The 13,640-nt window shown below is 46.4% G+C and overlaps 3 protein-coding genes across 5 annotated transcripts in view; 2 read left to right on the forward strand and 1 right to left on the reverse strand.

The window, feature by feature from the left end:
- Positions 1-8: 8 nt before the first annotated feature.
- MED31 (mediator complex subunit 31) lies at positions 9-6,020 on the forward strand. The gene is made up of 4 exons (XM_037029599.1): positions 9-126; positions 993-1,070; positions 1,375-1,471; positions 5,669-6,020. The coding sequence occupies exons 1-4, from the start codon at positions 99-101 to the stop codon at positions 5,859-5,861; spliced, it is 396 nt and encodes a 131-aa protein (XP_036885494.1). The 5' UTR covers positions 9-98; the 3' UTR covers positions 5,862-6,020.
- Positions 6,021-7,354: 1,334 nt separating this feature from the next.
- TXNDC17 (thioredoxin domain containing 17) lies at positions 7,355-9,913 on the reverse strand. Of its 2 annotated transcripts, XM_037029600.1 has the most exons (5): positions 9,456-9,913; positions 8,845-8,926; positions 8,339-8,414; positions 8,194-8,264; positions 7,355-7,556 (listed from the first exon to the last, which is right to left on the reverse strand). In XM_037029600.1, exons 1-5 carry the CDS (start codon positions 9,598-9,600, stop codon positions 7,541-7,543), a joined length of 390 nt encoding a protein of 129 aa, XP_036885495.1. In that variant the 5' UTR covers positions 9,601-9,913; the 3' UTR covers positions 7,355-7,540. The 2 variants fall into 2 exon arrangements, with proteins under 2 accessions (XP_036885495.1, XP_036885496.1); XM_037029601.1 differs by lacking the exon at positions 8,194-8,264.
- Positions 9,914-9,988: 75 nt separating this feature from the next.
- KIAA0753 (KIAA0753 ortholog) overlaps positions 9,989-13,640 on the forward strand; it is a 62,535-nt gene continuing 58,883 nt past the window's right edge. For both annotated transcript variants that reach the window (XM_037029595.1, XM_037029596.1), the window contains exon 1: positions 9,989-10,202. The gene's annotated coding sequence lies outside the window, so the exon portion shown is untranslated. The remainder of the gene's footprint in view (positions 10,203-13,640) is intronic.

The following is a 13,640-nucleotide window of genomic DNA, read 5'->3' on the forward strand; positions in this document are numbered from 1 at the left end:
CGCGACAGGAAGGCGGAGCCCCGGCTTCCGGAACTTTGTCCGCTCCTCCCGGCAGTTACTGTGAAGGGGCTGGTGGCGACTTGGCTTCTTCGCCGGTGATGGCCGCGGCTGTCGCTATGGAGACAGGTCAGTAGCGCTCGGAGCCGCGAGTCTTGGCAGACAGACTGGTTCGCGGGCCCAGACACCTCCTCCCGCTTCCCCGCCCCCCCCCCCCCCCCCCCCCCCCCCCCCCGAACTCACAGCAGACCTAACTCAGCGCGGTTAGAGTTTGGACCGGGAGGCGCGAGGGCTGTAGGAGCGTCTGGAAAGGCGGAGGTAGTCTGGCCTTTCAGAGTCTGATTTGGCCACAGATCTTTTTTTCCTCAGTTGTTAGTCAGACATTGACCCTTTGGGTTTCCCGGCGTGGGCGAAATTAACTGAGAGGAGTTCGACTTGTTTTTTGCGTCTCAAATGAACTTGAATAAGTTTGAAATGCCGTCGACCCACTTGTGTATTTTCCTGCCATTGACACTTCTCACAGGCACACGCTCCCAGATCTTGCAGATCCCTCTTTTCCAGCTTGACTTCTAATTTTTTTCTCATTGATTTAGCATTCGCTTAGCTTTTGCTTAATCACGTTACCATTTCAACGCATTATTAAAACGGGGAGGCACAGTTATTGCCACTTAGCCCCAGTCATCACCGTTAAAATTCCTACATGGTGTTTCTTAAGCGATAAAGTGTTCTGCCCCCTACGTGTTTCACCTTTTACTTTGATGACTTCTCATTAATTTGAGAGAAAATTTTAGCTTAAATCATCTTAATCAGGGGTTTGCTTTTCTTATCCTTGTAAGGAAGGTTTATTTCCTCTCACACCTAGTTTAGAAAAACCATCACCTGCCGTTTATGAATTGTATCTCAGCATTAGTTTCTTTACTGCTGTTTTCTTTCTACAAATCAATAATATATAAGTGACCTTTATTTTGGATGGTTTTTGCTATCTTCTTTCCTAGATGATGCTGGAAATCGACTTCGGTTTCAACTGGAGTTGGAATTTGTGCAGTGTTTAGCTAACCCAAATTACCTTAATTGTAAGTTGTTGAGCACTTTATTGAATTAATGATTTCTGACAAGCGAGTTGCAATTCATAATAGTGTCTGCTTTTATACTTTCTCAATTGAATAGAATTACTGCTACACACACACACACACATATATATAAATACTTATACTGCTACACTTATATATATATATTTGAGCAAACTGGGACTTGTTTTTTGAAAATGTGTGTTGGTGGTGGGAATGTTATGTAAGTAAATTCTTTATGTTAGGAGTCACAAATCAGTAGTTAAAGGATTGGTTTGCTCTACAGATTTTTTTTTTTTATGCCTTTCAGTTCTTGCCCAAAGAGGTTACTTCAAAGACAAAGCTTTTGTTAATTATCTTAAGTACTTGCTTTACTGGAAAGAACCAGAATATGCCAAGTATCTAAAGTAAGTTTAATTTTTATAGTCCTAAATATGTATATGCTTTATTATACTTCAAAAGACTGATATTTAACAGACTTCTTAGTTCCACATTGAAAAAAGTATATTTTGAATCCCTCCACTTTTAGCTGCCACCACCTTACTAGACCCACTCATCTCTAACTTGGATTATTGCAGTAATCTCACTTGTTATCTCTGCTTTCACTCTTATCTGCTCCCCGGCCCCGCCCATCTCCCTCCTCCGCTTCCCCAGCCGAACAAAACAATTGTTTACACAGATGTGAAACTGATCTCTTGAAAATGTAAATCACACCATGTCACTTTATTGCTTAGAACCTTTCAATGGCTTTATTGCATGGAGAATAAAATTGGGTCTTGTTTCTTGAGCAAAAATTAGTATGATCTGGCTCTGCCTTATCTTTATCTGAACCATATACCCCATTTCATTGGTTTTCTGACTCCAAGGAACCCACAACCTACAAATGTAGGGCCATAGCCAATGGCTAAAGATTTAACAGAGAAAGGGGTATTTTAAGGAAAGTTTTCTGGAGGAGGTAACCTTTCCTGAGTCTTCATAGCTACTGTCTGTTTTAGGCCCTCTTATGTGTCAAGTACTGTACTAATTAAAAAAAAAATATCTAGATCTATAGATGTAGAATTTAAGTTGTGCAGAAGATGCTGTCATTTTAAGGGTTACTAAATTGCAAGAAGCGTATTATAATCAAAAACCATTTTACTTTTTAAGTGTAAAAAAATAAATTTTGAATTCACACCTCTGCTTTCTCTTAACTAGGCTGTCAAAAAGCAATAAAGAAACTTTTTGTATTTTTTTTTCTAAACACAAGTTTGAGAGGAAAATATTTCAAACTTGTCCTTTATCCAGGTCACTTTTCTCATCTGTGTCTAACAGCTGATTCACAAAGCTGCCTGCAGGACCCTTTATATACCATTACTGGCTCTTTATAAACAGCCACATATTCATTTAATAGTCCAGAGAAAATATTTTTTATTAGATTGAAACATGTAAGTACATAGACTTAGAGGCTCGATAATGGACACAGTCTCAGACACCATGAAGTTCAGTTTGTTTCACCCACAACATTGCTGAGATGGTCATCTACACTGTGGCCAGAGGTGTCCCTTGAGCAAATATTGTTCCATTCAAGGACAGCCAGTTCCAACAACTAGATGCTACAAAGTTCTTTGTATTGTGATATCATATACCTCCATGTAACTTCAGTCCATGTTTCCAGTTTTGTCCCTGAATTAATCTAGAACCAATCTATACCCTATTGAGGCAAGGGCCCTTCAATATTTTTCAAGAGAGATTGCATATTAACCCCTATGGGCATATTATTCATTCTGCACAAGGTTTTTGTTATTTTAATAGTTGCCAACATTTAAAGATGGGAAAGTTTCATATAATCCGAGTTCTAGCTACTCTTTGAAATCTGGGAGGTCTGGTAACTCCAGGCCTTCATTCTCCCAAATCAGCTGGGTAGCGCTGAGGAGCAGCAGCTTCTCCTAGACACTTTCTACCTTTGACCTGCAACTGTGTTTATTTTACATTTGTTTTTCTCGGCTACCTTCAGCCATTTCTCGTGTGTCCTCCTTTGGATATTTTGCAATTGTGCTGTATCTTATTCAGCCAAGAACTAAACACAGGCCTTCAGATGTAAGGGTACAAGTGGACCAAATAACACTTTATTTCTTCATATGGACATTGTACTTTTATTAGTTCACCTTAAGTTAACACTACCTTGGGAGGATTGGGGTGGGGGACGAGTCACATTGTTGACTTCCTGGGAGCTTTATGTCAACTAAAATCCTTTTTAGTTTTTATTTTCGTTAATGCTATTGAGTTCTTACATCTTGTTTACTTTTTAAAAATATAAATGTGCAACTTTTGTACCTCTTCTATTTCATCTTGTTGATTAATGCTATAATTTCTTATTGTGTCATTTAATGTATTCAGAGCACTGTCTTCTCCAACTTGGATAATCACTTTGTGTCTAAATTCCAGTTATTTACTTGTAAATGCTACTTGAAACCATTCTCTTGGTTGTCATATTATTTTACAGATAAAGAAATGAAACCTTAGAGATGTTAAGTACCTTGTTCAAGGCCACCCAGCTGGTGAACTGCAGAGCTAGTATATGGACCTAGGTCTTTTAAACTACCAATGCCCAGGTGATAAATAGCTAGGGTAGGTGTGAGTAGGGCATTCTGGGCTCCGCTATCAGCAATTACAAGCAACTGTGTGTCTCTGGAGTGTAGACAGCAAAGCTGTATTACCTTGGAAGGACAACATAGTACTGGGCCCTGCTACTCAGTGTTGTCCTTGCACCAGCAGTGTTCCTATCACGTGGGACCTGTTAGAAGTGCAGAGCTTCCGCCCCACCCCAGACCTACTAAATCAGGGTCTGCATTTCCCGGAGTGATTCATGTGCATATTAAAATTTGAGAAGCCCTGCTGTACCGTTTTCCAAACTTCTGTCATTTGTACCACTTGTACAGTTTTGGCTCTGTGTACATTTAAATTTTATGTCTTTTTTCTTTGAAATAATTTCACTTAAAACAGCTTGGGAAAATTAAGAGAATACCTACATATTCTTCACCCATATATTCTAAATTCTAAATGTTAACATCTTATATAAAACTGTAGTACAATGATCAAAATCAGAACATTAACATTAATATACTCTCCAGCCTGCTGACTTATGAGTTTGTAGGCAGTCTCACTAATATCGTGTGTCTGGTAGAGTGCCCAGTCCAGGCTCATTCACTGCGTTTTGTCATCATGTCATCTTAGTCTTTGATCTCAGTTCATTGGTCTTTTTCTCTCCTGTGATTGTGACACAGAAGTGACGTTCTGTCCTTCTGGGTATATCGGAGTCACAGGAAGTTGATTTACCCACCACTAGTGCTGTTAATTTTGACCACTCGGTTGAGGTGGTGGCTGCCAGTTTTCTCCATATGGTTACTCTTTTTTCTTTTATTGACTATCTTGTGAGGAGACACTTTGAAACTATGTAAAGTATCTTGTTTCATACCATACTTTTACCTACTAGTTTTAGTATCTATTGAAGATACTTGCCTTAAGTAATTTTTACTGTGGTGATTTTCTAATTCCGAAATTCTTTCCACATTGCTATTCACTTGTAAGGAATATTCCCTTGTTCCCCTTACTTACTCATTTAAAAAGGTTACATCAGTATGGAGTCTTGGAACCCTATTTTTATTCTGTGGATTGTAATTACTTATTTTCTTGCTCTGGTGATTCCAGACACGGCCTTTAGGAGCCCCTTCACATTTTTTCCCCGAGTACTTTCGACACATCCCTGTAATTTCTTGAGCACTTTTCTTTGGCACTACATAATATTCCAGGCCCATCTCATATTTTTCCCTGCCTGAGCCATTCATTTCTCCGAGGAACCGTGGAAAATGTTATTTAAAACCCACGAATTGGGCACCAAGTGTGCCTGTTGACACCAGAGGTACTGCTCCTAGGCCCTCGCAGCACACAAACCAAGAACATGTATGTATGTCTGTTTTTATATGTCTACATAAAAAGTCAGGGGTTCATACCAATGTTTTCAATTCCAGCTCAATGATGGTTTTTATTCTAGCTTCTCTCCCCTTTTCCCATCTATCTCTTTTATGATAGCCAGAAACTTGGCTCTTTATCCACAGTATATTAGGTCTTTGCTCAGTCTTAGAGTATATGGAATTTCAGAACTCCACATCCCCATGGAACACAGGGGATATATTTGTGCACTGTATATATACTTTTTGAAAATGACTCACTTTTAAAATAAAAGTTGTCTTTTTATCATTGATAGAAAACCAAGTTATCAATTAAATACCTAGTTGCTAAAATTAAAAGTGTTCCTGTTCTTCACCTTTGAAACCACTGGAATAGAACAGTGTGATTTGACCCCAAACATGGACTCTGCTTACCAGGTGTTGTGTGGTCTTGGGCAAGTAATCCTCCTGGACTTAATTTCTCTCACTTTTGAAAATTTTGCTTAATGCCGGCTTTTGATTGTAGCTTCTTTGCCTAAGGAAAAAAACTGCTACCAAAGTGTACTAAGTTAATGTGACAGAAATTGTGGGCTACAAGATCATTTTTGAGTATCTGAGTTAGAGCTTGGTGTTATTGACTAAATTATGCTGACCATTAATTTATAAACTTAAACCCAGGTACCCTCAGTGTTTACACATGTTAGAACTACTCCAATATGAACACTTCCGCAAGGAGCTGGTGAATGCTCAGTGTGCGAAATTTATTGACGAACAGCAGATTCTGCACTGGCAGCACTATTCCCGGAAGCGGATGCGCCTTCAGCAAGCTCTGGCGGAGCAACAACAGCAAAATAACACGTCAGGGAAATGAAAAGCTGAATGCGGACCAGGCTCCTAAGACTGCATACATTGCTTTTGTACAGTGAAGACAAAGACTCATCCTACCTACTTTGTGTTAGCACCTAGTACCTTTAGTGTGTTATTAAATCCATCTGACTTTTTATTAATAGATTATTTCTGCGAAACCAAACTGTTCTTTGATTTTCCTCTGGATTTGTAAGTTTTTATTAGTGTTTAACACAATCAGTTGGGTAAGAACAGAAGCATTAGGTGCAACGCCCTGGCTGGTGTAGCTCAGTGGATTGAGCGCGGGTCTGCGAACCACATGATCGCGGTTCGATTCCCAGTCAGGGCACATGCCTGGGTTGCAGGCCAGTTCCCAGCAGAGGACACACGAGAGGCAACCATAGGTTGATATTTCTCTCCCTCTCTCCTTCCCTTCCCCTCTAAAGATAAATAAATAAAAAATAAAATAAATTCTAAAAAAAGCATTAGGTGCTTTAGACCAATTTAAGGAGGCAGTAGAGATGGAGTGAGGGGAGAGCCATCAGACATCCCAAACTCAGCCTAGCTGTTCCTGATGTAGTGCTGCCGGGGGCAAGTCCCTCTCCTGTAACCATACTGTTCCTCAGATCAGATACCCTACCCTTCCTATCTACAGAATGAGGAATAGAGTCAATCACCTCTTTATATCACAGGACAAGAATGGCATAGTTTTTATTAAACTCTGCAGGACAGGAGGACATACCTGTATTAGTACTTGCTTTGCAAGAGATCATTTGTGGAAGAATCATTGGTATCTTGCTGACCTAGAGATGGCAGGCAGGTTGGTAGTTAACCAGTTGGACTCTTAACCTGAGACTAGAACAAAGATGAACATCAAATGCTTGTGCTCATTTGGTAATACATTTATCTGGCAGATACCACAAACTAGGTATTATGTTAAGTGCTTAGTTGCATTTTTGTTTTATTCTCAGAACAATCTTTGTTCAGGAGGAGACTGAGGTTTAAACAGGTTGAATAACTTGCCTGTGGTTGCACAGCTAGTAGGTGGCAGTCAGTGTGACTCACTCACAGTCTGGAGCCCTCCCTACTGCTGGATGGTATGGGCTCTGACCTCTCTGCCATCTGCCTCGTCCCAGGTAGCGAAGCACATTCTGACAGCGGCGAAACCCAATTGCCTGCATGAAGTGGGGGCTGGGTTAGATGTGCTGTGTTTCCCTTCAGTGGTTAAGTCTAAATTCTAAAGCCAAAGAAGACATTTTTGGAATAACAGTTCTTTGTAAATGCATGGAATTTAAGGTAAAAGACTCTAAACTCATTTAGAGATTTGAAAGCTGTCTACTCACTATGAGGGGCTTTGACATATTTCTATTACCTGCAATAATACATTCTTTTGTGCTATTACCAAAAGAATAGTGATTTATTACTATAGTGATTTATTACTATAAATCACTCCTGAAGATTTATTTTGCTTTGTATCTTAAAGATACTCATGTATTACAAACAAACCGAGGGTTCATGAGCATTTTATACCACTTTATTGTTTAGATGCGCCAGTTTTTATGTCATCATTATCACTTATTTATGGCTAACATGAATTCAAAGCAAGTATGCAAATCAGGACATCAGAAGACACAACTGTCATCATCAAATATTAGTCTTCAGAGAACAACATCTCCACGAGGTTGGCCTGAAGACATTCGGATTCTACCAGTTTTTGAGGCTGCAATAGAAGAACAGTCAAATTGTAACCCACAGCTACAAAAATGCTAGGAAAGGACAGAGTTGTTCAATCTTCAATGACAATCTTGGAATAGAGAAAGTATGCCCTTTAGAAACTATCGACTGGTGGGAACAAGTTTTATGAAGTAGTTAAGATACTTGCTTTAAGATGAATCATTACAATAATTGGGTCTAAACTTGGCTAAAACCAGAGACAGGCAGCCCAGTGCCATCCCCTTTTGTCAGCTCTTATTCAGAATCCCAGGGCCATGGCTAGAGGTACCCTTTTCAAGCAATTACGGATTGAATGGAAACACTACTGTTGATTCCAGTATTTAAAAAATCACATGTACATCAGCTTTCTTGAGCACTGTTTATAGAACTGTAAAATAATAGCTTTTGAAAAGCATGAAAAAGCCCTGACAGGTGTGGCCCTGTTGGTTGGGTGTCATCTCAAAAGGTGAAAAGCCCCCCATTCAGTTACCCATCCCAGGCATATGCCTAAATTGTGGGTTCAGTCCCCAGTCTGGATGCTCCCCTCCCTTCCCGCATAAATAAATAAATAAATAAATAAATAAATAAATAAATAAATAAATAAAAGAAAAAACATGAAAAAGATGTAATATTTAGATATTTACATTACTAATAGTTTACTGGGAATGGACTGAACAATGTGGTGTTTGGGATGAAATGTCAAAACCTTTCCACATTGGAATCCAGAACAGATTAAGAGAGTTGACAGGGTGAAATATAGCCCCAACCTAGTTGAAGAAAGATACTCACTGTTCCATATTTAAGTAGTGTAGGCACTGCAGTTACTTTCAGTTTTTTTCTGAAGTCATTACTTGGATCTTTCCAACTATTTGAAAAGAGTAAGGGATCATGAAAAACATTTACTTGGTTTCTTACATTTTGTTTAATATTTAATACATTCCTACATTTAGTTCTTTAGTAATCATTGTTTTATTGTAAACATTTTTAAAAACCTTGAGGACTGTGACCTATTACCCTGTGTAAAAGTTTTCATTTAAAGTGTAACTAAGCTATAAAACAAATGTAAAGATAATTAAGTTCTGAGCTAACACCAGGCCAAATTCATTTCATTATCCTTATCTCTAATATTCATACAAGCAGCTGAACATTCAAATTTCTAATTTGTATTTAGTATCTTGTAATTGCTTCACTTATCCCACTGTATCTCAGAGACAGAATCTGAGTCCCGAGGCCCTTCCACCTGTTTGCAAGAGTCCAGTGCATGCCTAAGAAATAGACTGTATATTGCCACTTACTAAGGTTTATCTCCTACTTGGCAGTAGATGAACACACATCCTTCACAAATATGCTTCAGGCCCTCTCGTACGACTGGTTCAGCTTAAAAAAAAAAAAGATATGAAGTAATCACATCAACTCTACAATCAGGCACTCAAAGTGTCCCTCTCCCCTCCCCTCAGTGTTGGCTAAGGACTCAGACTTTAACCTGCAGTTAACTGAGGAGGTGTTCTAGGTCAGCTCCGATTTGAGAGGTGTGCTCCAATTTGAGAGGCACTTTTAAAGGCAACTCAGTCCCAGTCCTGATTTGCCCCCACGCCTAAACGCCCAGAATGAAATGGAGAAACGCTGACCTACCCAAAAGAAATCAACTCACGTCTCAGTAAGACACTAATAATGCTGGGGATGCGAAAAGTTTGAAAGAAGTAGATTTCAAGATTACTTAGGTCGAATGGTATGAAGAGCACTCTTGGGGCGGGGATAAACTTAACCGGAGAGAGGGGAAGGAAAAGGAAGCAACACGACAGCTCGGGCAGCCCAGCGGGTCTTGAGATTCCCTCCGCTGCTTCTCAGTGCTGCCTAGGCCTTCTTGCCACTTCCTCTAGGCAGCAGCCCCGAATCCCGGCCTCACCCTGCACGCAGTCGGGGCACCAGCTTTTCCCTTCGGCGTCCTTAGAACCGGTAAAGTAGGCGAAAATGGTCTTGCCTTTGTGCTGCTCCACAGCCCGGCTAAAGTCCTCGAAGCCGGATACACTCACCTCCTCGTGATGCGCCATTGGTAGAGTGGACGGAGAACCGCAGAGGGAATCCTTGGGCAGCACCGCCCAGAGGCGGGGCTCCACGTGGGGCGGGACGAACCTGTTTCCCGGCGGGCTAGGAGTACCGCGGTACCTAAGTAGCCACAAAGCTCTGGGGGCTACGGGGACCTCTGAGGGCCAAAACGCATCCGTGCTGCCTTTCTGCTCTCGCTTCTCCGATCTTTTGGTTCTGGCTCCATCCCGAAACCTAGGCTGCTGCCCTAATCTGGTCTTGCCCCCCAATTCCTTGTACAATGGCTGTAAACCCTACTGCCTTGCAGCCGTTGGGCCTGTGGGTGACTCGGGAGCCCTAACGGCTCCCAAGCCGCCCTGCGCCTGTTGCTATGGCGACCAGGCGAGCGGCCGGAAACGAGGCCTAATTGAGATTCCCCATCCCCCCCGCCCTCTTCCCAGTAGCCGCGCCTCGCCACCCAAGGCCGGGTGGGCTCCGGCGGAGGAGTTGGGGGGATTCTGGGAAGCTGCGTTAGGAGTCATGGACCTGGGGGAGAGGAGACCTTGACCCGGGGCAGATCCTGCTGCTCGGAGCCCCTAATTACCTATTCTCCTGCCTAGGCTTTAGGGTGGGGCCGGGACTGGGGAAAGGGGGTGCGGGACTGGGCGGGGGCGGGTGGGGGGCTGGAAGTAAGGCTGTGAGGTTGGAGTTGTGTGTATGTGTGTGCGTGCGTGCACGTGTGGAGCAGCCTTGGGAGCAAGGTGCCCTGGGTCTGCGTTTGGGCAGACGGGAATAGCCCTCGAGCTATGAGCTGGCCGACTGGCCATGGGCTCTGGCCCAGACTGCGCAGGGGCGAGCGAGCCGCAGTGGTGCCACGCCGCTGTATGCGGCCTAGCAGGTCCGGGCGCGGAGTTCGCAGGCCGAGGGGCAAGAGATGGGTTGCAAGGACGTCCCGCAGCCGAAGAATAAGGCGCCGAGTGAGGTCCTTGGTGTGGGAAATGCGCTGTGTCGGTGCAGAGAGGCTGCAGCAGTGTCGGCAGCCACGGGAGAGAAGACAGGCGGAAGCGGCCGCACCCGGGGAGGCCAACAAGGCTTCTAGGACTCCTGGCACTGCAGACTCCATTGAGGCTGCAGGGAACCCTGGGGCTGTGTGGGTGAACGGAGCTGTGGGGGAACCTCAGGTAGTGGGGCCTGCCGGGTCTGTGTGGGTGACGGGCACTGGGGAGGAGGAGCAGGCAGTTTATAGGAGTCCCCGGGGCTGTGAGAGGAAAGGTCGTCCTGGATCCATGGGGCATGAGAGTATTCTGGAGTTGTGGCTGAAGGTGCAGGCTATGAGGGCAGCTTCAGGATGTGGGGAAGGAAGCAGAGTCGAGCTCCATCCTGTACCTCCTGGAGAGGGGCCAGTTGAAAGGGGTGTACCTGGCCGAGCTTCTTGGGTAGAGACCAGCCGGGGTGGTCTTACAGGACCGTGGGTGGAAGGACAGGTAAGGGCAGCCCCCCAGGCCTCAGGAATACCTACAGGCCTAGGGGCGGCTTGTGAGAGGCTCTCGGGCTTGTGTGGGTCTGGACAGGCCGTGAGGGTCCTGCCTGTGGGTATGCCTGGGGCTGCAGAGATGAGCTCTGGGTTGGTCCCATCCCTGCTGTGGGGAGGACAAGGTGTGGGGGTACCTGGGACAGTGGAGGAGACAGGCTGTGGCCTTGCCCCAGGCCACTGGGGGAAAGGACCTACTATGGGGGTGCCTGGGCCCATGGGGTGGCCTGAAGCTGTGGAGGTACCCAGAGGTGTAGAGGCAGAGGTAATCTGTAGGGGTACACCAGGTCTGTGGGAGAGAGGGCAGTCAGTGCAGGTGCCTGGGACTCTGGTACAAGAGACTGTTTGTGGGGATACCCCAGACTTACGGGGAAGGGAACAGGCTGGGGGGCTATCCAGCACTGTAAAGGAAGAAGCTACCTCCATGGGTGCTCCAGGCATATGTCAGAAGAGACTAGCTCTGGAGGAGGTAGGCCCTGGGGGCATCCCTGACCTGTGGGGCACGAGAGAGCCTGTAGGGGTACCTTGTACTATAGAAGAGGGAACTAGATGTGGTGGTGACCCAGGGTTCAGGGATGGGGGACAGGCTGTGTGGGCAGAGACAGGCTCTGCGGGTGACCCAGGATCATGGGAAGCTGTCCAGACGGCAGAGGTATCTGGTCCTCATGAGCAGCAGGCAGGGCTTCTGGGTGCCCCAGGCCTGTGGAATGTGGGACAGGTTATGGGAGCACCTAGAGCTTTTGGGAAGGAGGTGGGCTGTGGGAGTGTCCCAGGTCTGTGGGGGACAGACCAGCCTGTGGGTGTGTCCCAGGCTGGGGTGGTGCCAGGAGCCATTGGAGAACAGACATGTTATGGAGGTATCCCAGGCCTGTGGGACAGGCAGCAGGCTCTGGGGGTGCCCCTGGCTGACTCAGTGCCAGGGGTGGTTGGGCAGGAGCCATGCTGTGAGCATGTCTTGAGTCTGTGGGAAAGAAGGCAGGCTGTAGGGGAGCAAGAGGCTCTGGTGCCTACGGCTTTAGGGGTACCTGGGTGTGTGGATCAAGAGACTGGCTATAGGGATGTTGTATGTCTGTGCAGGAGGAGAGAACAAAGGAGGGAACAGGCTGTGGGCTTCTCTGAGACAGTAGGGATGTCTGAGGCATTAGGCCTGCCCAAGCACAGGTGTGCCACAGCAGGGGTACCCACAGGCGTACCTGCATCTGGAAGGGTGCCTGCTGCTGTGTGGGTGTCTGGCCCTATGTGCCCAGAAATCAGCTCTAGAGATGTCTCGAACCTGTGGGAAAGAGTTCATGCTACTAGAATACCCATGGCTTCAGGGGTGCCTGTGGCTTCTGAGGAACTGCTTCCTATGAGAGAGAATGCTGATTCTGCGGCTTTCCCAGGATTATGGGGAGGGAGGCAGGTTATTGGGGTTCCCGAGACTGATAGGGTTTCTGTGGCCCCAGAGGTACCTGGCCTTGTGGGGGAGGAGACTGGCTCTGGGGGTGTCCCAAGATCTTGGGGAAGGAGACAGAGTGCCAGTGTTCCTGTGGCTGCTGTTGAGCTTCCTAGGGCTCCTGGGGTGCCTTGTCCTCTAGGGGTGGAGACTGGTCCTGAGGGTTTCTCACACATACCAGGAAGGAGACAGATTGCAGGAATACCTATGGCTGCAGGAATGTCCATAGCTGGTGGGGTGCCTAGGCCTGTGCAGGAGGAGTCTGGTTCTGGAGGTGTCTCAGGCTCATGGCGGGATAGAGAGACAGTGCAAGGACCTGCAGATGCCAAGGGCCCCGCAGGGATGGTGATGCCTGCCACTGCCCGGATGCCTGGGCCCATGGAGGAAAAGGTGGGCCCTGGGAGCACCTCAGACTTGTCAAGGGGGAGACAGACTGCAGGGGTGTCTGTGGGGCTGTGCACAGACCCAGGGGTGCCTAGGCTCGTAGGAGAGGAGGCACTCTCTGGGAGTCGCTTGGACTTACCAGGAAGAAGACAGGCTGCAGAGAAGCCTGCAGCTGCTAGAGTTTCCATGGCTGTGGGAGTGCCCGCAGCTACTGGGGTTCTTGGGCCAATGGTGGGTGACACTGGCTCTGAGGATGTCTCAGGTGTGTGGGGAAGTAGACTGGCAACTGAGAGGCCCACTGCTGCCAGGGCTCCCGGACCTGGGGATGGGGAGCCTGGCTCTGAAGGTGTCTCGGGTCTGTGGAGACAGAGACCTGATGGACAAGTCCCTGGGGCTGTGAGGGCACCCCTGTCTTTGGGGGTGCTTGCAGCTGTAGGAGTTCCTGTGGTGGGGCACGTGCCTGCTGCCGTGTGGGTGACTGAGTCTGCAGGAGAAGAAAGGAATGCTGCTGCCGCAGGCCTCACAGTGTCAAGGAGACAGTCTGCAGAGGGCCCTGGGGCTTCAGGGGAGGAGACAGGAGGTAGAAGTGTCCTGGGGCTGGTGGGGAGGAGCCGGGCAGCGGGAGTGTCTTACACCCCTGGGCAAGGGACCAGGTTATGGAGCAGCCCGGGGTCCGCGGGCCCAGAAACGGACTGTGAGAATGTGCCAGGAGTGTC

Source organism: Sturnira hondurensis, unplaced genomic scaffold (assembly GCF_014824575.4).
Source record: "Sturnira hondurensis isolate 20B ecotype Veracruz unplaced genomic scaffold, ASM1482457v3 Scaffold0020374, whole genome shotgun sequence".
Lineage (NCBI taxonomy): Eukaryota > Metazoa > Chordata > Mammalia > Chiroptera > Phyllostomidae > Sturnira > Sturnira hondurensis.

Excerpts from the sequence above, each read along its gene's own strand:
- MED31 (XM_037029599.1), top strand. The coding sequence starts at position 99 with ATGGCCGCGGCTGTCGCTATGGAGACAG. Across the intron at positions 1,071-1,374 it reads TAACCCAAATTACCTTAATT|TTCTTGCCCAAAGAGGTTAC; the intron begins GTAAGTTGTTGA and ends TATGCCTTTCAG. Across the intron at positions 1,472-5,668 it reads GAATATGCCAAGTATCTAAA|GTACCCTCAGTGTTTACACA; the intron begins GTAAGTTTAATT and ends ACTTAAACCCAG.
- TXNDC17 (XM_037029600.1), bottom strand. The coding sequence starts at position 9,600 with ATGGCGCATCACGAGGAGGTGAGTGTATCCGGCTTCGAGGACTTTAGC. Across the intron at positions 8,927-9,455 it reads GTGCCCCGACTGCGTGCAGG|CTGAACCAGTCGTACGAGAG; the intron begins GTGAGGCCGGGA and ends TTTTTTTTTAAG. Across the intron at positions 8,265-8,338 it reads CACTACTTAAATATGGAACA|TGTGGAAAGGTTTTGACATT; the intron begins GTGAGTATCTTT and ends TCTGGATTCCAA.